The 25,232-nt window shown below is 45.6% G+C and overlaps 1 protein-coding gene across 7 annotated transcripts in view; it reads right to left on the reverse strand.

Moving 5' to 3' along the window:
* ADGRG6 (adhesion G protein-coupled receptor G6) overlaps positions 1–25,232 on the reverse strand; it is a 159,549-nt gene that overhangs the window by 80,663 nt on the left and 53,654 nt on the right. For all 7 annotated transcript variants that reach the window (XM_039531359.1, XM_039531353.1, XM_039531358.1 and 4 more), the window contains exons 3-4: positions 12,069–12,413; positions 7,107–7,730 (exon numbers count right to left, since the gene is read on the reverse strand). In XM_039531359.1, coding sequence (XP_039387293.1) covers positions 7,107–7,730; positions 12,069–12,413 — 969 coding nt within the window. The remainder of the gene's footprint in view (positions 1–7,106; positions 7,731–12,068; positions 12,414–25,232) is intronic.

Genomic DNA, 25,232 nt, shown 5'->3' on the forward strand with positions numbered 1-25,232 from the left:
TTTTAAAATTGCCTAAGTGACTTAAGAGCCTAAGTACCATGAGAATTAGGATCCTACATAATTGCTGCAAATAGGATTTAGACACCTAAACCACCTAGATATTTTTGAAAATATTATTCCTGTTCTGTTCCTGCTAGGCGTGTGGTGTGGTTATTGTTGTGCTGAGAATGAGCTAGGATGGAGCCAGGTGCTCATCACTCGGCAGCAGTGAACCCAGAGGTCATGCACCAGAGTGGGATACTGCTGGCTGGAGACCTGAGAGAATACAGGGCCAGGCTTAAAAGTATGCTGAAGTGTTTTTCCATGAAATAACTTGAAACCTCTGGGATGGTGGGATGCGTGATATATTTTTTATATAAGAAACTAAACTCCACCGAGCATCCTTTGCAAGCCACATGACATCCTGTGTGAAGCATTTTTATAAATATATTTGCTAATGTTAATAGGTTAATATAAAAACACCCTGAAAGCTGATCCCCTATTGGGTCTGTATCAGAGGAGGGTGGCTAAATAGCTCCTGAAGGTCACTGTAACTTCCCCTTGGCAATAGACCTCACTTTCGTATATTTTTTAAAGATAAATATGCCTGGGCACTATGCTAAACACACCCTTTTTTGTGTTGATCAAGCCTGGTTTTGGCCAGACCATATCATCTCTCAGTGCTCAGTAAAAGAAGATATGAGGATCTGAATGTCAACATACTTTGAGCTGCTGCTATATTTTCATCAATATCACCTAAGCATGTCAACCCTCTACACATCTTGCTTAATTCACGTTTTGGACTTAAAAGGGATGGCCAGTTATGACTGAACCAATTAATTTTTTGTATTAATGTGGGTATAGGATAAGGACATATACTACTGGTATCAAATGCAGCAGATGATTTTATAGTGAAATGAAATGCAGGCCCATCTAAATGACGAGTAGCATTAGCGTGCTGTATTAAAAACCCAGAAAAACCCAGCACCACTATACAGTGGTAAGAACATGCATGTGAATCAAATTCTGAATGGAATATTTAACCAGTAAAAGGCACAGTTCTCAAAAGAAGGTTATCTGCAGCAATTTGCTGCTGCTCACTAATGCCATTAGCAAATGCTGTCTGAAAAGTCTGTTAACTGCAAATGAAAATAGAGCCCTTTGCGGAGCTCAATAATACAAGTGACATTCACATGCAAATATGCTGCATTCACTAGTAAGTGTTCAGACTGCTTTGTTACTTAGCTTCTTTCAGCTCCTTACCAAAGCATGAACATGGCAGGATGAATATCTCTTTTCTGAACAAACCCTTGCTTTGCAATTAAATGAATCCTTATCAGTAACATAAAGTAATCTCTCTAATGTTGCTAGTTCTTTGCCTGTCATTGATAGCCTGACTCATCAACTCTTATTTCAAAGGTTGGTTTGACAAAGAATTCTTTATTACTCAACAAGATGAGGAGAAGAGAAAAATCTTACAGGTGCATCCTCTGGGGTTTCTAGATGAGTTTTTGAGGTGGTATTTCTCACAGTACTTTTTCTGAGGAAATGGTGTAGTTGGGTAAGCCAGTAGTATTGTAATAATTTAGCATCCCTGGGAGAAGACTCCCCTGGAGTGCTTGGCCTTTTTGCACTCTTACCAAACAGAGTGTGGTGTACGTGGGTAAGGAGTCTACTCCTGTGCTCTTTCCACTGCACATACACTACTACTGCTTTCCCAAGTAATTTCTTAGCTAACAAAACTTGTTGGGGGCAGAGCTTGTATCTTCACAATGTGTTTGTATAGTGCCTAGCACAGAGACAATGGGATCCTGGTCCTGATTATGGCCCTTGGCCACTATTTTAATATTTTAAATATAAAAACTAATACATATGTAAAACAGAGTATTAATGTATAAAACCTGGGGTCCACTACCATGCTAGTCTGATGAGTATTCATATTTATTTTTTACAATAATTTTACAGATGGGAGAAAAGGAACCTGCCATTGGTATATTTCAGTGACTATACTTTGTTTTAAAACCTGGAATAATGGCATTATTTCTGTCAGGGCAGCATTAATATTTATTATGGCTGTCAAGCAATTGAAAAAATTAATCTCGATTAATCATGCTGTTAAACAATAATAGAATAACATTTATTTACATATTTTTGGATGTTTTCTACATTTTCAAATATACTGATTTCAATTACAACACAGAATACACAGTGTACAGTGCTCACTTTATTTTTGGTTACAAATATTTGCACTGTAAAAAACAAAAGAAATACAGTAACTCCTCACTTAATGTCCTCCCGCTTAACTTTGTTTCAAAGTTACGTCGCTGCTCCATTAGGGAACATACCCGTTTAAAGTTGTTCAGTGCTCCCCTATAATGTCGTTTGGCTGACTTTACAAGGGAGCATTGCACAAGTTCCTCTTCTCCGCCTCCTCCCCCTCCCTCGCTCCCTCCCTCCCAGCGCTTCCCTCGCCGCCAAACAGCTGTTTGGCGGCGCTTAGGTCTTTCTGGGAGGGAGGGAGCGAGGGATTGAGCGAGCAAGCAGGGAAGCTGTCCTCCCCCCCGGCAGGCAGGGCCACCCGGAACGCAGGGGCTTTAGGGGCTGCAAGGCCCTGGGGTAAGGGGACCCCGGGGCCCTGGCCTGCAGCTCTAATGCCCCTTTCGGAATGCGGCCCTGCGAGCATGGGCCGGAGGACTCAGGAGGAGTGGGGCAGCCACGCAGCCAGCGGCTGGAGAGAAGTGGTGCTTTCCCCTTCAAAGCGCCACTTCTCTCCGTCCGGCTTTGAAGGGGAAAAAGCCCCTAAAGCCTCTGTGTTCCGGGTGGCCTGCCTGCCAGGAAGGGAGAGCTCCTAGAATCATGGCTCCCAGAATCGCGGCCATGGGGGCAGTGCCGCGCTGCACAGAGCCACCTGCACACCCCCTGCACCAAACAGGAGCTGCCCCAGGTAAGTGCTCTGCATTTCCTGCCTGCCCCAGCCCTGAGCCTCCTGCCACACCCCCACCGTGAGCGCCCTCCCAAACCCTAACTCCCAGACCCCACGCCCGACCCTGAGCACCCACCCGCACCCCAACTCCCTCCCAGACCCCACACCTGCTCCTGAGCGCCCTCCCACACCCTAACTCCCTCCCAGACCCTGCGCCTCCAGCCCTGAGCACCAGGGGTAAGCCAGGGGCACCTCCACACCACAGTACAGTACAGTACTGTACAGTATACAGTATAATGCCTTTTGTCTGCCCCCAAAAAATTTCCTTGGAACCTAACCCCCCACATTTATATTAAATCTTATGGGATTCATTTAACATCGTTTCACTTAAAAGTTGCATTTTTCAGGAACATAACTACAACATTAAGTGAGGAATTCCTGTAGTATTTTTCAGTTTACCTAATACAAGTACTGTAGTGAAATCTCTTTATCATGAAAGTTGAACTTACAAATGTAAAATTATGTACAAAAAATAACTGCATTCAAAAATAAAACAATGTAAAACTTTAGCGCCTAGAAGTCCACTCAGTCCTACTTCTTGTTCAGCCAAACGCTAAGACAAACAAGTTTGGTTACAATTTGCAGGAGATAATGCTGCCCATTTCAATGTCACCTGAAAGTGAGAACAGGCGTTCACATGGCACTGTTGTAGCTGGTGTCGCAAGATATTTACATGCCAAATGCACTAAAGATTAATATGTCCCTTCATGCTTCAACCACCATTCCAGGGGACATGCCTCCATGCTAATGATGGGTTCTGCTCAATAACGATCCAAAGCAGAGCGGACTGACGCATGTTCATTTTCATTAACTGAGCCAGATGCCACCAGCAGAATGTTGATTTTCTTTTTTGGTGGTTCGGGTTCTGTAGTTTCCTCATCCGAGTGTTGCTCTTTTAAGAATTCTGAAAACATGCTCCACACCTTGTCCCTCTCAGATTTTGGACAGCACTTTAGATTCTTAAACCTTGGGTCCAGTGCTGTAGCTATTTTTAGAAATCTCACATTGGTACCTTCTTTGTATTTTGTCAAATCTGCAGTGAAACTGTTCTTAAAATGAACATGTACTGGGTCATCATCTGAGACAGCTATAACATGAACAGGAGACATATAATTCTCCCCCAAGGAGTTCAGTCACAAATTTAATTATCAAATTTTTTTAATGAGCATCATTAGCATGGAAGCATGTCCTTTGGAATGGTGGCCAAAGCATGAAGGGGCATACAAATGTTTAGCATATCTGGCATGTAAATACCTTGCAACGCTGGCTACAAAAGTGCCATGTGAACACCTGTTCTCACTGTCAGGTGACGTAAATAAAAAGCAGGCAGCATTATCTCCTGTAAATTGTAGGACTTGTAGGCTCTAAAGTTTTCCATTGTTTTGTTTTTGAGTACAGTTATGTAACCAAAAAAATAATAATAATCTATATTTTTAAGTTACACTTTCATGATAAAAAGATTATACTACAGTACTTGTATGAGATGAATTGAAAAATACTATTTCTTTTGTTTATCATTTTTACAGTGCAAATATTTGTAATAAAAATAATAATATAAAGTGAGCAGTGTACACTTTGTATTCTGTGTTGTAATAGAAATCAATATATTTGAAAATGTAGAAAAACATCCAAAAATATTAAATAGAATACCAATTGAAATGTATTAAACAACGCAATTAATCATGATTAATTTTTTTAAACACGATTAATTGTTTTGAGTTAATTGCGTGAGTTAACCGTGATTAACCGACAGCCCTAATATTTATTTTGCTAGTGACGTAAGCTTGCATAGTTCTTTACAATAAACAAAGACAAGTTCCATGCCCCAAGCAAAGTTAGAAAACACAAAATGTACAGCTCCTTTGGTTTATGCTGAGGTTATCCAGAGATCTAGATGGGTGCTTTTGGTAAGGAGTTTACATAATACAAAACCATTAAGATGGTAAGGAACCAGGAAAGCTGAATGTGAGAAATCACTAGGAGAAGAATACTGTTCTTGTAGGAGTATAATTGTTTCTGTGGAAAGCCAATCAGTGTCATGTGTGTCTTGCAGGGGATGGTCTCCCTCTCTGCAGAACTGGAATTCAGAAGCAGATCACAGTCACGTACAAAGTATACATCTAGCCACACTAGGGTTGCCAGATGTTTGGTTTTTGACCAGAAAGTCTGGTTATAAAGGGATCCTGGAAGTGTCCAGTCAGAAATACTGACCAGACACCAAAAGTCTGGTTATTGCGGGTGGGAGAAGAGGGCAGGTGCCAGGTCATCAACACACACCAGAGCCTGCTCAGCCGGGACGGCTCCCATCTGCATCTCGTGGGCAGGCAGGCAGCAGACTCCGCATCAGGTTGCAGCTCCTGTCCCAGCCTGGGAGCAGAGGGAGCCCAACTAGAGGGGAGTGATGGAGGGGGGAGGGATTTTGAGAAGATCAAGTGTCTAGGAAGGAGGGGAGGAGCAGCAAGCAACTGGGTAGAGGAGAAACTGTGCAGTGGGGGATTAGGGGGGGTGAGAAGAGGCAGGACCATGAGGTAATATTTGTCTTATGATGTGCAAAGGAAAGGGGAAGAACCAGCAATTTTAATCTGAAATGTTTCCTCTCCTCTTAATCCCTTTTGCCTTTATTTATTCTCCTTTCATTCTCTTCAGGTTTCTGGGGGGGGGAGGGAGGGGGTTGGATTTGTTTTATTTTGTGCACAGATGCTTTTTATGGCACTCTTCACAGACAGCACAATGGATGTACAGCAAATGCACAAAGCACACACTGCTCCTTCCTACTGACTAGAGGGTCAGAGACCAGAAGTGCAGGTTAATGTGCCAAGTTGTCAGTTCAATTAATTTTTGTCTCCAAAGATCACCGTGGATGGACTGAAATCTACTGGATCTTTTCCCACTCATGATTCTCTCTCATTTCCTGTGAGAAGAATGCTAATAACAAACAAGCAGTTTAAAAAGAAGTTTGAAATGGAAATTATTTCAAGCAGCGATTCAGTATTTTGGGGGGATTGATTTTGGGAAGATCCCAGAGAAAAAACTATTGTATCCCCTCTCAAAGTTTCCAGGTACGCTCAGAGTAAAAAACCCATGGAAGATAATATTTCCAGGTGCATTCTTATACCTTTACTCTATGATGACATTTTCAGAGTTGCATGAGGAATAAAGAGAAGGAATAAAGGAGGTGACACAGTGAGTGGATAGCTCTACTTCCTGCCTTGGTAGAAACTTGGAGCACTTTCTTTCCTGGCGATCTAGACAATTCTTGGATCATTAAAATCACAACAACTGTGAAAAGAATAGTACCTCTGGAACATCTTGATAATCTTTTCTTGCTGCAATGTCCTTAGAGAGACACAGCAATGAGTAGACTTAGGACTTGTGAATTGGGCCTGAGTAATCTTAACTACAAAGCAGGAGAATCAGGGTGGCCCAACCAGCTTTCTAATGGTCCCCATCCACGCCTGCACTGAACAGAACTCTGGCACAGAAAAGAATATAACCTGCCTAGCTTTAAGCACTTGAGTAGTCCTACTGGTGTTTCAAGGGCTTAAAGCTAAGCACATTCTTAAGTGCTTGCAGGATAAGAATCTTAGATTGTAACCTCTTCAGGTCAGGGACTCTGGTCTTTATATGTTTCTGTAAAGTGCTCTGCATGCCTATAGCATTATACAGATAGTATTATTTCTACCTATTACCCCTTTTAAACAAACACCTTTTATCTTGCTCCACGTCTCCACAATCAAGTGTATTAACTAATTTGTCTTAAAATCACATTTAAACTAATGAATTTATGGAAAGGAAAGATTGGAGAACTTTTATTTACTTCTCTTATTACTTTTGGTCATTTATTGCTTCTGTCCTGAATAATACATATAAACCCCTCATTTATAAATTTAGTTTAACCTCATCAGTTGTCTTTTGAAGTCAGGCTGGATATGAGCTTTGATTAAACTAAAGGAACAGACACACCCAGGACAAAATTAATCTTTCGTGGAATGTAGCTGGCAAGGCTAGGACAAATGAGGTTGCCTTTTGGGAAGTGCTGCTGTCTGTAACTCTACACATGCAGTTTCTTGCTGTCATATGATACTTCAAGAACATTGCCATGGGGGAAAAAATTAACAAAAGCGATTCTGCCAAACATACTCACCACAACTTAAATTGTTTTCTGCTTTCAATGCTGAAGTTGGGATACTCCAGAAGTCATTTTCCCAGTCTACAATGTTTCCTTTCACATCACAGCTGAGGTTGGACAGCTTTTGGGAACTCATGGTGAAGTTCCAAAGACGAAAGTTGTATATGTCCCCATTTAAAGAGCCTAATTCATTGCTGTCAGAGCCCAAAACCAATTTTCCATTGCCAGGGATAACCTGGCCAAGGGTACCTGAGCAGAGAACCGTGTGATAGATGCTCTTGCCATTTACACCTATAGTTCCAGAGAAGCCATCCCATACTATGCACAATTGTTCAAAAGTTTCTGTGAAAAAATCTCCATTTGAATTTGTCATGAGGACACTGTCTAGTATGCACTCTGTGCCTGAGATTGATAGGAAGTGGCCTTTTGTGGTCTTTCCAAAACTGAGGAGTTCTGTTGACATAGGATCACTGTAGGAGAAAGCCTTCCAGTCACTGGCATCATTGCTGGCTTTGGTTGCTTCAAAGCAGAGTGTGAACTGGCTAAGCACTGGCACTGGAACTGTTTTTGCCACAGACACAGGGTCAACATCTGGAGTTTGGGGGATGATGACTTTCTGATTCCTCAGAGAAACAGCAACTAGTACACACACATGCAAAAATCCATATATAAATAAATTTCAAAGGGAGATACAAATTGGTTTAAAGACAAAGATCCAAGTAATATTCAATAAGCCAAACATTTAGAAGAATGCTTTTATCATTGAACTGGCCCAGTATTGCACGTTATGGTGCATTTAGCTTAGCAATACATTCAACCAAAAATGGGCAAAGATCATTTTAGTGCTGAATTACAGATAACTAATAACTCCTGAAGTTGAATTAAGTATATTAAACTATTAACCTCTAAGGCTGCATTCAAAACTCATGGCATGCAAGAAGTCATTTTTACAGTTACTTTGCATTCATCTGGTAACTTGTAAAAACGCATTAGGCAACACACTACAGCAGTAATTTGAAAACATTTAATTTATTTTCATGATTTTTATTGACTTGTTTTTCATGAGTGCATTACACAACTGAAGCCCATGCCACATCTTTGTAACACTGTAGCAGAGAGTGCCTCAGCTACATTCCTTGGCAAATCAAAGGCTTTTTTTTGCCAAACTCAACTAATGGGTTTTTGTTGGGTATGAGGATTCTGTTCAATTTTTCTCAAGAACAGTCTGTTTGAATGCTGCAAGCTAGTGTTCACAAATATTTATGCCCTAGTCCAGGGCTCGGCAACCTTTGGCCCCCTGGCGGGTTGGGCCGGTTTGTTTACTTGCCGCATCCGCAGGTTCAGCCGATCACAGCTCCCACTGGCTGCAGTTCACCACTCCAGGCCAATGGGGGCTGCAGGAAGCGGCGGACAGCACATCCCTCAGCCTGTGCCGCTTCTTGCAGCCCCCATTGGCCTGGAGTGACTCATCCCCCCCATTGTGCAGCCTGTCACAGGTAGGCTGGGCCTTTGATCCCTTCAAAGGGCCTGCTACCCAGTTACCATAGTCACTTCAAGGATTTTGTCCTCTCCTCGAGGACAATAGCAAGTAGTCATATTTTAGAGATAGAAACTTGGTTAAGCTTCCCCTTACAGAACAAGGGCATTGTCATAGCTTAGTTGTAATGTAATTGTATTTACATTATAAGTAAGGTGAAATACCACATTACAAAGAATAGTATAAGAACTCAGAGCTGAGAAAGAGGGTGAAGGTTATTTATATAAATACTATTCATTGTGTGTTTGGGAAGGTCAAGAATATTGAGGGGCATTGGCTGTGTTGAAAAGGTATAAGAAGAGAATAAGCAATGTTAACACATTCAGTAAATTTGTTATGTCACTGAACAATTCTAATCTGCCTTGTAATATGACTCCACAGTGCTGGGCGGGAGCGGTGGTTGAACATCAGAACCCCCAGGGGCAGCTCTATGTTTTTTGCCGCCCCAAGCATGGCAGTCAGGCGGATTCGGCAGTGGTTCTGCGGGTGATCTGCCAGTCCCGCGCCTTCAGCGTACCCGCTGCCGAAGCCGCGGGACTGGCGGACCTCCCACAGAAACGCTGCCGAAGGCTGCCTGACTGCTGCCCTCATGGTGACCGGCACGCCGCCCCCCGCAGCTTGCCACCCCAGGCACGCGCTTGCTGCGCTGGTGCCTGGAGCTGCCCCTGAGAATCCAACATCTCCCAAGAAAGGGAAAAACTGATATCAATATGTGTTCTGGATAGAGTGAGCAGAACATTGGAGTCAATGTTACCAGCAGATTTCTGTCCCAGTTACCAAATATGTAAGCAATTCATCATTTTGGTAAATTCCAGCTATCAGTACTTAAGGCGCTGATCACCGTAAGAAGGAGAAAACAAATATTGTTGTTCCTTTTGGCCCAAGCAGTTAATCAATATTGAGGCCATTAGGAGAAGAAATTCTCTGTTAGAGAAGAAATTGATGATAGAATCAAGTATTTTTTCAGTGCAAGAATATACACAAAGTCCTGTTTTCCTGAATACAGCACGAACAAACAGCAAACAGCAATTCCTTGCTCAGAAATCCAAGCCTGCCTTTCCAATGAGTACTGTGCCCACTACTTATCTCACTTTCTGATGGCTTTTCCTGCCTTTCTGCCTCTAACACACTGACTGCAATGAATCATTCCCCTAGCCTCTACGTTTTATAATCTATCCCAGGGAAACCCTTCACCCCACATAGCTTAGGGTGGGTCTACAATAGAAATGTACACGTACACTCTAAGTGATGGCAGAGAGCTCTCCCGTTGACTTAATAACTCCACCTTTGTGAGAGGCAGTAGCTATGTGGACGGGAGAAGCTCTCTCACCTACATAGCACTGTCTACACGGGGGTTAAGGTCGGTATAACTACGTCACTCAGGGGTGTGGATTTTTCACACACACCCTGAGTGACGTAGTTATACCACAGTAAGTACGTAGTGTAGACCTGGCCTTAAGTTCTGATTGGCCTTGCTATATGGTTTATGTCCTAGGGTGGTGATTCCCTATTTTTTCTAGCTTTTATAACATAAACAGGCTTTTAACTGCTTCTTCTATTTAGACTGAAGAAAGGGTGCCTAGTTCACCCATCAGCTTTACTGAGGTGGCAGTTATTAACATCCTCCAGCATAACAAATATATAACTATGCTGCACCAAAACCATGCTTTATACCTGGAGATATGCTCTGTCTATGTACTAAACTGAATGAGCTACAGGGTCCCAAACGTTTACAAAGTGTGAACTACACTTTTTTTAGAGAGATTGCCTGGTGGACCCACCTCCTCTCTCATTGGTGACTGAATAGCATCCCTGTAACAACTACAGTGATAGCTTACATGGACAAGTAATACTAGGAAAGCATTTAATGAGCCATATCCTCAACTGGTATAAATTGATGTAATTCTATTAAAATCAGTTGAGCTGAGCATCTGGCCCAGTTACTGTCTTCATACAATGTTGCAACTGGAAACAAGGAGAACCAGCACCCATATGCTCATCCAACTCTCTGTGGATGACGACGGAATGCTCTGTGGACCTCAATTTGAAGCCAGTATTATACAATATACCAAACCTCACAAAACTCCCCTGCTTTCTGAAAGGTCAGGCACCTGGCCTCCCTGTGACAGGCTCACTATGGAGAATAAGCCAACCTAGATCCATCTGTGGCTGGTTAATTGAATAAGTAGCTGGTTGGTAGCTGAATAGATAAAGAACATCTGGGCTTTATAAAAGGTTAAGTATGCTCAAACAGGAGCTTAGTACAGAGACACAAATTTCCGGGGGGAAGGTGGGGAGAGAAAGTGTTCCTTAGGTAACCAGGTGGGAACCTACTTCCCAGGGTGTCTCCCTGAAGAGGCTTCTGGGTCAGGAACTGTCCCCAGAACACAAAGAGAAAAAGCACTAGAGGAGAGAGATTACTTAGCTCTTCAAGCAAGGAGGTCTGGGAGATACCCTGAGTCAGCAGGGGAGAAGCCTGAGGACTTACAGCAGAAGGATAAGGCTTGTGTACATACCATGTTTGGTGTAAATTAAATAAACTAGACCTCTCAAGGGGCACTGTTCATGGTATACAAGGCTCATTGAACTTACAAAATGCCCAGTAGGGGAAACTGAGGCAGATAAGTAACTGTAGCTCCACCCTAGGCCACCAGGGAGTGCTCCTTGGGTGAATGCCTGCCATTACACAACCCAAATCCATCCTTAAACTAATTTACTCCCTTATATTTCCTTCTCTACCCACATGTATATTGGCCTGTGTACTTATTGTATACTAAAGTATATACCTTTTAAAACCTCACTTCTAGGAAACAAATTGTCTAGTGTTTAAAGATACCTCCATGTTCTGCATTTGTATTAATTTGTAAAAATCTAACTAATGCCAAAGCTGGGTAGTCAATTCTGTTATTTATCTAAGATTACCACAGGGATGCCAATGAAAATACCCATAACATTACAAAGGGTGTAACAGGATTTTCACATTACTCTGGGGGAAATCATGACTTTGTCTACTTATCATGTTGATGATAATAAGAATGATTTGAATATGAGAATCCTGTGAAGTAAGAGGAGCAGAATGTAAGAGTTGAGATCTGGCATATACATTTGAAAGGAGATTTTTTTTCCCCTTAATGTCATCCATTCTATTGCATATATAATTTTATAACCAAGTTACTTTGGAATGGTTCTCTTTCATATGAATATTAAAGAAATCAGTGCAACATTTTCTACCAAACTGCATTTTTATAGCCTGTCAGGGCTAAATTTTGCCATGAGTTACTCGTGTAACACTACTGAAGTCAGTGGAGTTGTATGGGAGAATTTAGCCTGTGAGATCTCCAGATTCTCACTTTAAAGATTCACCTTACCACATACAGTGAGTCTGCTTGGTATAGGACATGCTAGATAAAAGAGGGAAGAAATTCTTTATGCTTACATACCTCGGGTATAGCTGGCATTGAAGCCTCTCTTTTGGATACTAAAGTCACTTGCAAAAGTTATGATCATTTCATTTCCAGTGGAGTTAAATGATAATCCTTTGGCAGTGACGCCGCAAAACTTAACCTGATTCTTCTCTCCAGTATCTAGAGTTAATGAATCATAAATGCAGTTCGGAGCTTCTTCAATGTCAAACTCAATAAATGTTATCTGAATGATGAATCCAGGAGGAGCTCGGAGGGTCCACTTGCATGCTTGGCTGTTAGGGTAATCACTGGGAAAGCAGGGAGAGGTGAAGATTCCCGTGGGGTTGGATAGCGATATCCTGCAATCAGAGCATCCAAGAACTGTGGGACCGAAAAAGAAAAGGGGGTGGGGAAGGATGAGAGATATTGTAACATGAACTAAAACATCAAGAAATTGATATAACAACTAAAATTTAAGTGAAAGGAGGAGAAAGGAAAGTGTTCCTTTAAAGGACAATAACATTGTGGGTAAACGATCACTAAAAAGGAGCACATATATATGAAATACTCTGGGAAAGAAATACATAATACAGTTCTGAATACACAGTGGTATGCCATGCAGTATCTTTTTATATTTGCCTGATATACTAATGCAGACAATGTAAAAGCAACTCTTTCTTACTCTCAAACACACACATACCCTTTAACTGAAAGAGTCTAAAAAGTCTACAGTAGCTACTTTTCAAATTGTATCAGCAACTTTCCAACAAATACATCCACAGTTCTGTCCCTGCTCTCCGCTTTTTGCAGAGAGATAATAATTTGTTGCTGGCTTATATTAACAACAAGTTATTGCACTGTTTCCATGCTGACTGGCTGGCATAAGCGGACTGGGAGAGGGGGATTGCAAGGGTAGAAGTGGGTTTTTATTCCCTCTTATGCCCTGCATGCAGACCAAAGGATGATCTAGCCCTTAATGATTCCTGTGAACACCTTGATATTCTCAGATGAAGAGGTATATATGAAAATGTTTTCCTCTTGCCATTCAAACCTCTCACATGTATGGCTCATGTAGATAAGACAATTCAGCTTACCTCTTGCCAAAAGAATACTGAGCAATTTAGGCAAAAACTTAAAAGGGCCAGATCCTGCCACCTGGACTCAGGCTGAGTTCCTTGCGCAGCAAATAATTCTCCTGATTTCATTGGGCCCTGCTGTTGGAGTAAGGTACTACTCAGAGTGGGAGAATTTGAACCTTCGTTATTACATAAACTGCGTTAAGCAACAAAAAATGAAGAATTAAAACTTAGCCGGGGTCAAAACTTGCTGCATCTTATGCAACATCAAATGTAAATAAAGTATTAAAAGTTGTTTCAAAACAAAAAGAAGGTACTATTCTTTCAGTTCCACTTGCTAGCCTCTGCTGGATTTAAAGACTGATCTCTTCAATGCCATAACAAGTAAAAGTTACATAACTTTGTCAATAACAACTTCCTGGAATTTTAATAACTCACTAAAAGAAAAGCAGAAAGGTAATTAATTAACGCCCCCCCCCCTTCTGTGAAGAGAAGAATCCTCTTTTGATACTGCATCAGCAGCAGACATTGCTACTAAACTGTGCCTAAAATGCTTGATTAAAACTCCATTAAAGTTAGTGGAAAGACTCCCAAAGTGTAGGTAAAATACAGGATTATAAAGAAAGAAAAATTATAGCACTAGAAAAAAATATATGCTACTACTAAAATACAATACACAGATACTACAGTAAGTGCAAAGGTAGTATATAGGGACATTTTAAATAATTTAAATGATAGTATTATTTCTATCACAGCCATTCCTAGGATTCTGAGCCATTCACTAAGATCCCATTGTGCTAGGCACTGCACAAACACAGAACAATAAGATGGTGCCTGCCTCAAAAGAGGTATTCAGAATATTCTTAGGCAAACAATATCTGGATACTTTACAGGAACCAAGTCAATTGATTAACATTTAGACCTGTCAATTAACAAATGGAAGAAGTGTTTGCTCAATGCACCATGACTGTCATAAATGAAATAAAGGTGGCTTTTTAGTGTATTGAATTTCTCAATGTTTCCAATTCAAGTCCTCTTCAGGAGCATAAATTGATGATGGGATTATGGCAGGTTTCCCAGCTTTTGTTTGCAGTACGTTCATGGGGTGACCAGTACGTTCACATTACAGGTGAGCTGTCCCATAGGCACCGGGATTAGGTGAGCAAAGCTTGATTTGGCGCCATCCTAGTATTATACTAATTGTTCTGTACACAATGTCAGTCAGGGGGAAGCATTTATAGCCAGACATGTATCCAGTTCTTCTGTCTCAGAACAGGGGATAGGGGATCACAGGAAAAAAATGGTTAGAAAAAATAAAAACTTAATTACAAAAAAAAAGGGAGTTAATTTTGGTTACTTAAGTGCAACAAAACCCTGGGATTAGCTTCTATTCCCTTTCATTCACAGAAGAAAGACCAAAAACTAAAAGCCAGATTAGTAAGAGCAAATGGGCCAGTGAACCCAACTCCACTCTCCAGAACTGGGCACCTGAAGGCTGTTCCCTCTGAACAATCAAGGAAGCACTGTGTGCAATGCTGCCTGAAGCTCCCACTGGTATGGATAGTATGCAGTACACTTTTTGAAGTCTCTTGCCATCTGAGACAACCCCTCACAATATTATCAAGATCACTGAGAGATGGCTCAAGTCTATTCAGACATCCAATCAAGGTTATTTCAGTGAGATGTGAATTTTTACCAATAGCAAGTTAAATTTCAGAGCAGGATTGACTGGCATCTGGTAACTGCAGGTAAGGTATTTTTGTTTTACCAGGGTAGCATGTGTGGCATTTTGACTTTGCCCTCATTCTCACCACATTTCCTCAGACCACATCCCATTTCTGGAGTTTACATGGGACCATTTCTGTGTTATTCATTGGTATGGCAGCATGCCAACTAGGAGGTTTGCTCTGTGAGGAGCATGTGGAAGTAGGGTTTCTACATTTTTTGTGTGTGCTCTTCCTAGATTGAAGAGCCATAATCAAATATTTGTTCACCATGAAGATACAGACAAACAAGTCACCCCTTGACATTCTCTTTGTTAAACTAAATAGATTGAAATCCTTGAGTCTTAGGGTGATCAGACATCCCGATTTTACAGGGACAGTCCCAATATTTGGGGCTTTGTCTTATATAGGTGCCTATTACCCCCTACCCCGTCCCAATTTTTCACACTTGCTGTCTGGTCACCCTATTGAGTCTATCACTATAAGACATGTTTACTAATCCTTTAATCAGTTTCATGGCTCTTCTCTGAACCCTCTTCAATTTATCAATATCCTTCTTGAATTGTGGGCCCCAGAAATGGACACGGTATTCCAGCAGCAGTCGTACCAGTGCCAAATGCAGAGGTAAATTAACTTTTTTACCCCTACCCAAGATTCCCCTATTTATGCATCCCCAGGATCATGTTAGCCGGTTTGGTCACAGCATCACACTAGGAGCTCATTCAACTGATTATCCAAGCCCGCATTTTTTTCAGAGTCACTGCTTTCAAGAATAAAATCCCCCATCATGTAAGTATGGCCTACATCCTTTGTTCCTAGATGTATACATTTACTTTTAGCGGTATTAAAGTGCATATTGGTTGCTTGCACCCAGCTTGCCACGCAATGCAGTTGCTATGTGTCAGTGACTGTTCTCTGCATTATTTACCACTCCCTCAATTTCTGCATCATCTGCAAATTTATTCAGTGACAATTTTATGGTTTCTTCCAGGTCATTGATAAAAATGTTAAATAACAGAGGCCCAAGAACAAATCCATGCATGATCCCACTAGAAACACACCTGCTTGATGATCATTCCCTGTTTACAATTGCAATGTGAGACCTATCAGTTAGGCATCTTTTAATCCATGTAATGTGTTCATTTTCATTTTATATTGTTCTAGTTTTTTAATCAAAATGTTGTGATACCAAGTCAAATGCCATACAGAAATCTAAATATATTACATCAGAACTATTATCTATCAACCAAACTCATTATCTCATTAAAAATAAAGTTTGACAGGATCTATTTTCCATAAGCCCATGTTGGTTGCCATTGATAATATTACCCTCCTTTAATTATTTATTGAGTCCTATATCAGCCGCTCCATTATCTTACCCGGGATCAATGTCAGACTGACAGGCCTATAATTACCTGGGTCATCCTATTTACTCTTTTTAAATATTGGCACAACATTAGCTTTTTTCCAGACTTCTGGGACTTCCCCAGTGTTTCAAAACTTATTGAAAATCAACATTAATGGTCCAGAGAGCTCCTCACTCAACTCTTTTAAAACTCTTGGATGCAACTTATCAGGACGTGCTGACTTAAAAAGTCTAAAATCCTCTCGAAATAGTAATGGAATGGAAAGAGTGTTATCATCATCTGATGAGACTATATCACCTGTTATTCCTCCGAACACAGAACAGAAATATTTATTGAACACTTTTGCCTTTTTTGCAATATTATTGATAATTCTATCATTCCTATCTAGTAAAAGACCAATACTATTGTTGAGATTCTTTTTGTTTAAAAACTCCTTACTGTCCTTAACTTTGCTGGCCATAGATTTCTTTTTATGTCCCTTTGCTTCCCTTAACAATTTTCTACAGTTCCTAGCTTCTGATTTACATTCATATTATCAACTTCTACTTTCTTCCATTTGTTATATATTATTATTTTATTATTTTTTATAACTGCCTTCACTTCCCTTTAAACTAGGTCAGAGTTGTTGTTTTTTTAAACCAATATAGCTTTCTTCCTTGATCGTGGCTTTTTGGGCATCTAGCAAAGCATTCTTCAATAATTCCCAATTAACATTCACTTTAAGGCCAAAATTGTCTCAAAATGTCAAAAGTTTCCATTAATTTTTGATTCCCAACTTGAGAAATTTGGGGGCTAATTTTCCAGAGTGCTTAGCACTAGCATAGCACTTTACATGTTCATACCATAGCTCCAAATTATTTCAGTTGTAGTTGCGAGCCCTGAGCACTTCTGCCAATCTTGCCACAGGTATCTCACAATGGACAGCCAGAAAATGAGGAACACACAATTAGTGGCCAGCTGAAAATGGAATCACCCTTCACCTCCTTCCCTTTTTGCTTCCAGCCAGCCCCTCTCCCACTTCCTCCTCTCACCCCGCTCCAGGACCTTCCTTAGAAATGGCTTGACCATTTTAGCTGATTTTGTTAAAAATAACAATTTAAAAATCAGCTTGATGCAACTAACTAGCACAGAAAATTTCAGCCTGACTACTTAAAGTTTAGCAAAGTGATAAGCAACTGAAAACAGGGTCTTATAATAGAAAATGCTGGGCAACTAACCACAGGTGGTTCTTCCAGCTATATCAATAAGTCATACTTTATTAGGCTAGCTTTTTTACGCAGTTATCTATACTGGTGCAAAGTGGTTGCAAATGACTACAAAGTACTAACTTTATATAATAAAATCCAAACTCCTGAGGGGGGTTCACAACCCCCTTTTGTCTTAGGTTGGGGGCTTCTGATTAACTCATCCTGATAGTTATATTAATTGAAGGATAGGTTCACACCCAATCTCAATGAGGTTTTAACTCAAACTATAATAAGGTTTCACCCACCTCACAACATCACCATCCCCCAACTCAGCTTTGTGCATTGTCCTGATGAGGCCTAAAATGATGACACCCAAAAACTCATCCCAAATAGAAAGAAAACAAACAGTTCAATGCTGATAAATGCAAAGTAATGCACATTGGAAAACATAATCCCAACTATACATATAAAATGATGAGATCTAAATTAGCTGTTACCACTCAAGAAAGAGATCTTGGAGTCATTGTTGATAGTTCTCTGAAAACATCCACTCAATGTGCAGCGGCAGTCAAAAAAGCAAACAGAATGTTGGGAATCATTAAGAAAAAGACGGTTACTCACCATAGTAACTGTTGTTCTTCGAGATGTGTTGCTCCTATCCATTCCAGTTAGGTGTGCGCGCCACGCGTGCACGGCTCTCCGGAACATTTTTACCCTAGCAACTCTGGCGGGCCGGCTGGGCGCCCCCTGGAATGGCGCCGCTATGGCGCCGAATATATACCCCAGCCGGCCCGTCCGCTCCTCAGTTCCTTCTTGCCGGCTACTCCGACAGTGGGGAAGGAGGGCGGGTCTGGAATGGATAGGAGCAACACATCTCGAAGAACAACAGTTACTACGGTGAGTAACCGTCTTTTCTTCTTCGAGTGATTGCTCCTATGCATTCCAGTTAGGTGATTCCCAAGCCTTACCTAGGCGGTGGGGTCGGAGTGAGACGTGGCAGAGTGTAAGACTGCGGAGCCGAAGGCTGCATCGTCTCTGGATTGCTGCACCAACGCGTAGTGGGACGCGAAGGTGTGGACAGAAGACCAGGTGGCTGCTCTACAGATGTCCTGGATGGGGACATGGGCCAGGAAGGCGGCTGACAAGGCGTGCGCTCTCGTCGAGTGAGCGGTGAGGCGGCATGGTGGCACGCGAGCAAGCTCGTAGCATGTCTGGATACATGCTGTCACCCAGGAGGAAATCCGCTGCGAGGAGACCGGCTCGCCTTTCATGCGGTCGGCAACTGCTACAAACAGCTGGGTCGAACGCCGGAAGGGTTTCGTCCGCTCGATGTAAAAAGCGAGGGCCCTGCGGACGTCCAGGGTGTGAAGCTGTTGTTCCCCAGGGGAGGCGTGCGGCTTCGGGAAGAAGACCGGGAGGAAGATCTCCTGGTTGAGGTGGAAGGCCGACACCACCTTAGGGAGGAAGGCCGGGTGTGGTCGAAGCTGCACCTTGTCTCCGTGGAAGACGGTGTATGGTGGACCAACCGTTAGAGCACGGAGCTCAGAGACTCGTCTCGCTGATGTAATTGCGACAAGGAAGGCTGTCTTCCAGGAGAGGTAGAGCAGAGAGCACGTGGCCAGAGGCTCGAAGGGCGGTCCCATAAGCTTGGCCAGACGAGGTTTAAATCCCAGGTCAGAGTAGGACACCGCACCGGCGGGTACAAGTGGTCCAGGCCTTTAAGGAAGCGGGAAACCATCTGGTTGGAGAAGATGGACCGACCTCCCATAGATGGACGAAAGGCGGACACGGCTGCCAGGTGCACCTTCAAGGAGGAGACTGCAAGACCTTGCTCCTTAAGGTACCAGAGGTAGTCCAGGATGGTAGGGATAGGGACTACAAAGGGATTGAGGCCTCGTTGATCACACCAGAGCGTGAACCGCTTCCATTTCGCAAGGTAGGTGGAGCGAGTGGAAGGCTTTCTGCTCTCTAGCAGGACTTGCTGCACTGCCGCCGAACAGTCCCTCTCTGCGTGGGTCAACCACACAGGTACCAAGCTGTAAGATGGAGGGACTGCAGGTTCGGATGGCGGAGTCTGCCGAAGTCCTGCGTGATGAGGTCCGGCCATAATGGAAGGGGGATGGGATCCCGAATGGAGAGCTCAAGCAGCTGGGTGTACCAGTGCTGCCTCGGCCAGGCCGGAGCTACGAGTATGACGTGGGATCTGTCCCTCCGAAGCTTCAGTAGCACTCGGTGTACGAGCGGGAACGGAGGGAAGGCATAGAGGAGGTGATCCATCCAGGAGCAAAGGAATGCGTCCGACAGGGAGCCTGGCGAGCGACCCTGGTATGAGCAAAACAGGTGGCACTTCCTGTTCTCCTTGGAGGCAAATAGGTCTATCTGGGGAAACCCCCACCTCCGGAAGATTGTGTGGACGACATCTGGATGGAGGGACCACTCGTGGGAGAGGAACGACCTGCTGAGATGGTCGGCCAGCGTGTTCTGCACTCCCGGAAGAAAGGACGCTTCCAGGTGAATTGAGTGGGTCACGCAGAAGTCCCACAGGAGCATCGCTTCCTTGCAGTGCAGGGAGGAGCGGGCTCCGCCCTGCTTGTTCACATAGAACATCGCCGTCGTGTTGTCCGTGAACACCGCTACTGTCATGGGTCTTACCCTCACTTGAAACTGGGGGGTTTCAAGTTGAGGACCAGCATGTATCCCCCCACCCTAAAATCCTAGGGTAGGTCTCCTTTTGGCTGCCACCACCCGGTCAATTACGTGGGCCGGGACACCCCTGTTTTCCCCCCTCCCCTTTCCAAAGATGTTCCCTGGGGAAACACAGATCAACTCACAGAGGGAGAAATCTCCCCTTCTCCCCCCTCCCTTCTCTGCCTGGAGATAAGCTTGTCTCACCACCGAGAGAGAGTTTCTTAGCCCCCTCCCCCTGTATCCACAGTAGAAGGGATTTAATCAAATCTTTACAGAAAGAATTTATTAAAAGAAAAACAAGAAAATACACAATCTCTATGAGTCCAAGCTGGACACTCATAGGGTATAACCTTGCTAAGTTCTGGAGAGAATCTTCTCTCCTTCTCAGTACAAACAATACAGGCAGAATTAAGAATAATCAATAACAAACACACAGAATTGCAAACATAGGATTACTAGATGAGGACACAAAGTACCCTTCTAATTCTCACTATCTTGACTAGAAGAAATTAGTTCAGAAAGATGGAAACTTGTAGAAGACTTGATTAAGCATCTGGACCCTTGTAACTCCAAACGGCTAAGAACAACACACACAAGAACAGAGAGAAAAAGTTCCCTCCTAGGAATTTTAAATTCTCTTCCCTGATTGGTCCTCAGGTCAGGTGTTCACCAGGTACTATGTGTTAACCCTTTACAGGTGGAAACTTAACCCTTAACTAACTATTTATGACAGCTACGCATTGGCCTTGCAGACGGGCGTGGAAGGTGTGGCACGCCAAGCGGATTGCTCTCAGCTCCCGGATGTTGATATGGAGGGAGAGCTCCTGGGGTGACCAGAGACCCTGGGTGTGGAGGTCGCCCAGGTGGGCCCCCCATCCCAGCGCCGAGGCATCCGTGGTCAGTGTAACGGATGGACGAGGAGGGCGGAACGGGACTCCTGCACACACGACCTCTGGGTCCAGCCACCAGCTGAGCAAAGCGAGGGTAGGCTTCATGACCGTGACTACCCTGTCTATGGAGTCGCGGTGCGGGCGGTACACTGACGCCAGCCAGGATTGGAATGGGCGAAGGCGCAGCCTCGTGTAGGCGGTGACAAACGTGCACGATGCCATGTGGCCCAGGAGGCATAGGCAGGACCGAACTGTTGTAGTGGGAAAGGTGTGCAGGTCTCGGATGATGGAGACCATCGTCTGGTGCCGAGGTCGAGGGAGGCAGGCCCTGGCCACCGTGGAGTCGAGGACCGCTCCGATAAACTCCACCCTCTGCGATGGAGTCAATAAGGACTTTTCGGCATTGACGAGAAGGCCCAGTACCCGAAACAGGGATAGTATTTCGGAAATTTGCTCTGCGACCAGTTGTTGGGATGGCCCGCGAACCAGCCAGTCGTCGAGATACGGGTAGACGTGAACGCGACGATGGCGGAGATCTGCAGCAACTACCGTCATGCACTTGGTGAAGACCCTCGGCGCGGTGGATAGGCCGAAGGGTAGTACCGCAAACTGGTAGTGCGCACTGTTGACCATGAAACGTAGATAGCGTTGATGGGGAGGGTAGATCGCGATATGGAAGTACGCGTCCTTCATATCGAGGGTGGCAAACCAGTCTCCCGGATCCAGGGAGGGAATGATGGTCCCCAGGGTTACCATGAGAAATGTGAGCTTGACCATGTACTTGTTGAGCTCCCGGAGGTCCAATATGGGTCTGAGACCTCCTTTCGCCTTGGGGATGAGGAAATAACGGGAATAGAATCCCCTGCCCCGCCTGTCGTGCGGCACCTCCTCTATGGCACCCAAACTCAACAGCGTCTCGACCTCTTGTAAGAGGCATTGCTCATGAGAGGGGTCCCTGAAGAGGGATGGGGAAGGTGGGCGGGAAGGAGGGGGCGAAATAAACTGAAGGCGGTAACCATACTGGATAGTACGAAGTACCCAGTTGTCCGATGTTATTTGGGACCACGCCGGGAGGAAGCGGGAAAGGCGGTTGCAAAACAAAGGGGTTGGATCCTGGAAAGAGACTGATGGGCCGTCCTCGGGCGTCCCATCAAAACTGTTGCTTGGGCCCTTGCGGGGCCTTGGACGACGCCTGGGCCTGGTTGCGCCTGCTGCCGGATGGCCTACGGCGGTTTAGACCGTTCCGCCGACTATTATACGGCCTTGACCTGGCCTGGGTAAAAGGCCGGTAGGGCTGTTGCTGCCGGAAAGAGTGCCTCTGGGTAGCTGGTGTGTGCATACCCAGAGTGCGAATAGCTATACGACCGTCCTTGAGGGTCTGGATCCTGGAGTCCGTTTTCTCCGAGAACAGACCGTGAGTCTCAAAGGGGAGGTCCTGTAGGGTATACTGCACTTCCGGCAGCAAGGTGGAGGACTGCAGCCAGGAGATGCGCTGCATAGTCACTCCGGAGGCCAAAGTCCTGGCCCCTGAGTCCGCCGAGTCCAGAGCAGCCTGGATGGAGGACCTGGAGGCTTTTCTGCCCTCTTCGACCAGAGCCGAGAACTCTTGTCGGGAAGCTGTCGGGATCAGCTCCGAAAACTTAGTGAGGGACACGAAAATGTCAAAGGTGTAACGAGCTAGGAGGGCCAACTGGTTTGCAATCCGAAGCTGGAGACCCCCCGCCGAATACACCTTCCGGCCCAACAGGTCCATGCGCCTGGCGTCCTTGGACTTTGGCACCGGGGCTGGCTGTCCGTGCCTTTCACGGTCGTTAACAGACTTCACGACGAGTGAGTCTGGAGCGGGGTGGGTGTACAGATACTCGTACCCTGTGGGGGGAACCGAGTATTTTCGTTCGACGCCCCTTGCAGTAGGAGGGACGGATGCCGGCGACTGCCAGATGGTAGTGGCATTTTTCTGAATGGTCTTAATAAACGGGAGGGCCACCCGCACCGGGGCCTCGGCTCCGATGACGTTGGTCACCGGGTCTTCGTCTTCCGGGACCTCCACCACCGGAAGGTCAATAGCTCTCGCCACCCTGCGAAGAAGGTCCTGGTGGGCCCGCAGGTCAATCGGGGGAGGGTCCGCCGTAGCGGCACCCGCCACCGCCTCATCCGGTGAGGAAGACGAGGAAAGAGTCTGGACCACCACATCTGCAGGTGGTTGCTCCGGGGCTTGGGAAGCTGTATCGTGCCCCGGATGCTCTGCGGGACCTGACGGCGACAGGGCCTCCCCTGGTGGTGTTGGGGGAGGCCTGCTCACCATGGCTTCTGGCACCCTGTGTTCAGCACCCGCTGGGCGCGGGGGGAAAGGGAGCCCTTGGGGCTCATGGTAGGCCCAGGGGACCCAAAAACCCCACTGCTGTGGTCCAAGGTCCTGGTTCTGGGTGCCCGCCCGGAGATCTCTCCCGCTGCCCGCCTGGGAGGTGACTGATGGCTGACGCGAAGGCCACGGGGGGCGGGGCAGAGGCGCTGATGGAGTGCGCCGTGGAAGGAGGCAGCTTGTCCCCGGACGGTGCCGAGGATCGGTGCCGGCCGTCACGGTGCCAGGATGGAGATCGGGACCGTCGATTGCCTCGGTACCAGGAGCCTGACCGCGACCTCGATCAGCGGTGACGGGAGCGGCTTCGGGAGTCGCGGTGCCGAGATCGGTACCGGGAGCCAGACCTCCGACGGTACCGTCGGTCCGGTGACCGGGACCGTGAGCGTCGCCGGGAGTGCGACCGGTACCGTGATACTGAGCGGTACCGGGACTGCGACCGGTGCCGAGACGGGGAGTGGTACCGAGATGGTGATCGGTGCCGGGATCGGGATCGGCGTGACGGCGACCGTTTCCTGGATCGGGACCGGGTCCGAGACTTGGAGCGCCGTCCATCCCGTCTGTCTTGCCCACCGACTGAACAGCCCGCACCGGCGGTGCCAGGGGCCGGAGGCTCGGTGCCTCTGCGAGCTCGATAAGCTCTCTCGCCGTTGCGAATGTCTCAGGCGTGGACGGGAGATGCAGCTCGACCGCAGTCGGCACCGGGGAGCAGGCAGGTACCGGACTCGACGGCTCTTGAGGTGCCGGAGTCAACGGAACCGTGCACGGCTTGTGCACTACCACAGCCGGTGCCGGAGGTGCCGGTGATGGCTGGGTAAGCTGTCCCGAAGTCAGAGGTTTAGGAGCCAAGTGCGCCGTCTTCCGCTTCCTCAGTGGAGAGAGGGAATGGTGCCGGAACTTCGGTGCCGTCTGCGAAGCTTTAGCCGCGTCGGTGCCGGGGTGGTCGGTGCCGCTGGTGCTCTGCGTGCCGAGGACGGTTTTGGTGCCGCCGGGGACGGAGCGGGAGGCTGAAGTGCCGACTCCGTAAGGAGCTGCTTGAGGCGAGAGTCTCGCTCCTTTCTCGTGCGCGGCTTAAACGCTGTGCAAATCGGGCACTTATCTGTCCTGTGAGATTCCCCGAGGCAGCGCAGGCAGGAGTCGTGTCGGTCGCCAATGGGCATGTGCCACTGGCAAGCCGCGCAGGGCTTAAACCCCGGTGCCTTGGGCATGAGCCCGCACCGGTTGTGGAAGAAGAGGGGCTAACCCCTGTAATTCCCTTACTATACTATAACTACTAAACTTATTCAACTAATCTAACAACTAAACTAAGTTAACCAACTATATACACTGAAGAAACGGAGAAACGCTAGGGCTGTGGAGGTAAGAGAGCACTCCACTGTTCCAACTGGCCATCACGGGCGGTAAGAAGGAACTGAGGAGCGGACGGGCCGGCTGGGGTATATATTCGGCGCCATAGCGGCGCCACTCCAGGGGGCGCCCAGCCGGCCCGCCGGAGTTGCTAGGGTAAAAATGTTCCAGAGATCCGTGCACGCGCGGCGCGCACACCTAACTGGAATGCATAGGAGCAATCACTCGAAGAAGAAGGGGTAGATAATAAGACAGAAAATATCATATTGCCTCTCTAGAAATCTACACATCTGTGGGTACTCCAACATCTTGAATACTTTTCAGCTTGGAAAAGAGATGACTGGGGGGGTGGGGATATGATAGAGGATTATAAAATCATGACTGGTGTGGAGAAAGTAAATAAGGAAGTGTTATTTAGTCCTTCTCATAACACAGGAACTAGGGGTCACCAAATGAAATGAATAGGCAGCAGATTTAAAACAAAAAGAAGTATTTTTTTACACAATGCAGAGTCACCCTGTGGAACTCCTTGCCGGAGGATGTTGTGAAGGCCAAGACTATA

The sequence above is a fragment of the Mauremys reevesii genome, linkage group 3 (genome assembly GCF_016161935.1).
Source record: "Mauremys reevesii isolate NIE-2019 linkage group 3, ASM1616193v1, whole genome shotgun sequence".
NCBI classification, from domain to species: Eukaryota; Metazoa; Chordata; order Testudines; family Geoemydidae; genus Mauremys; species Mauremys reevesii.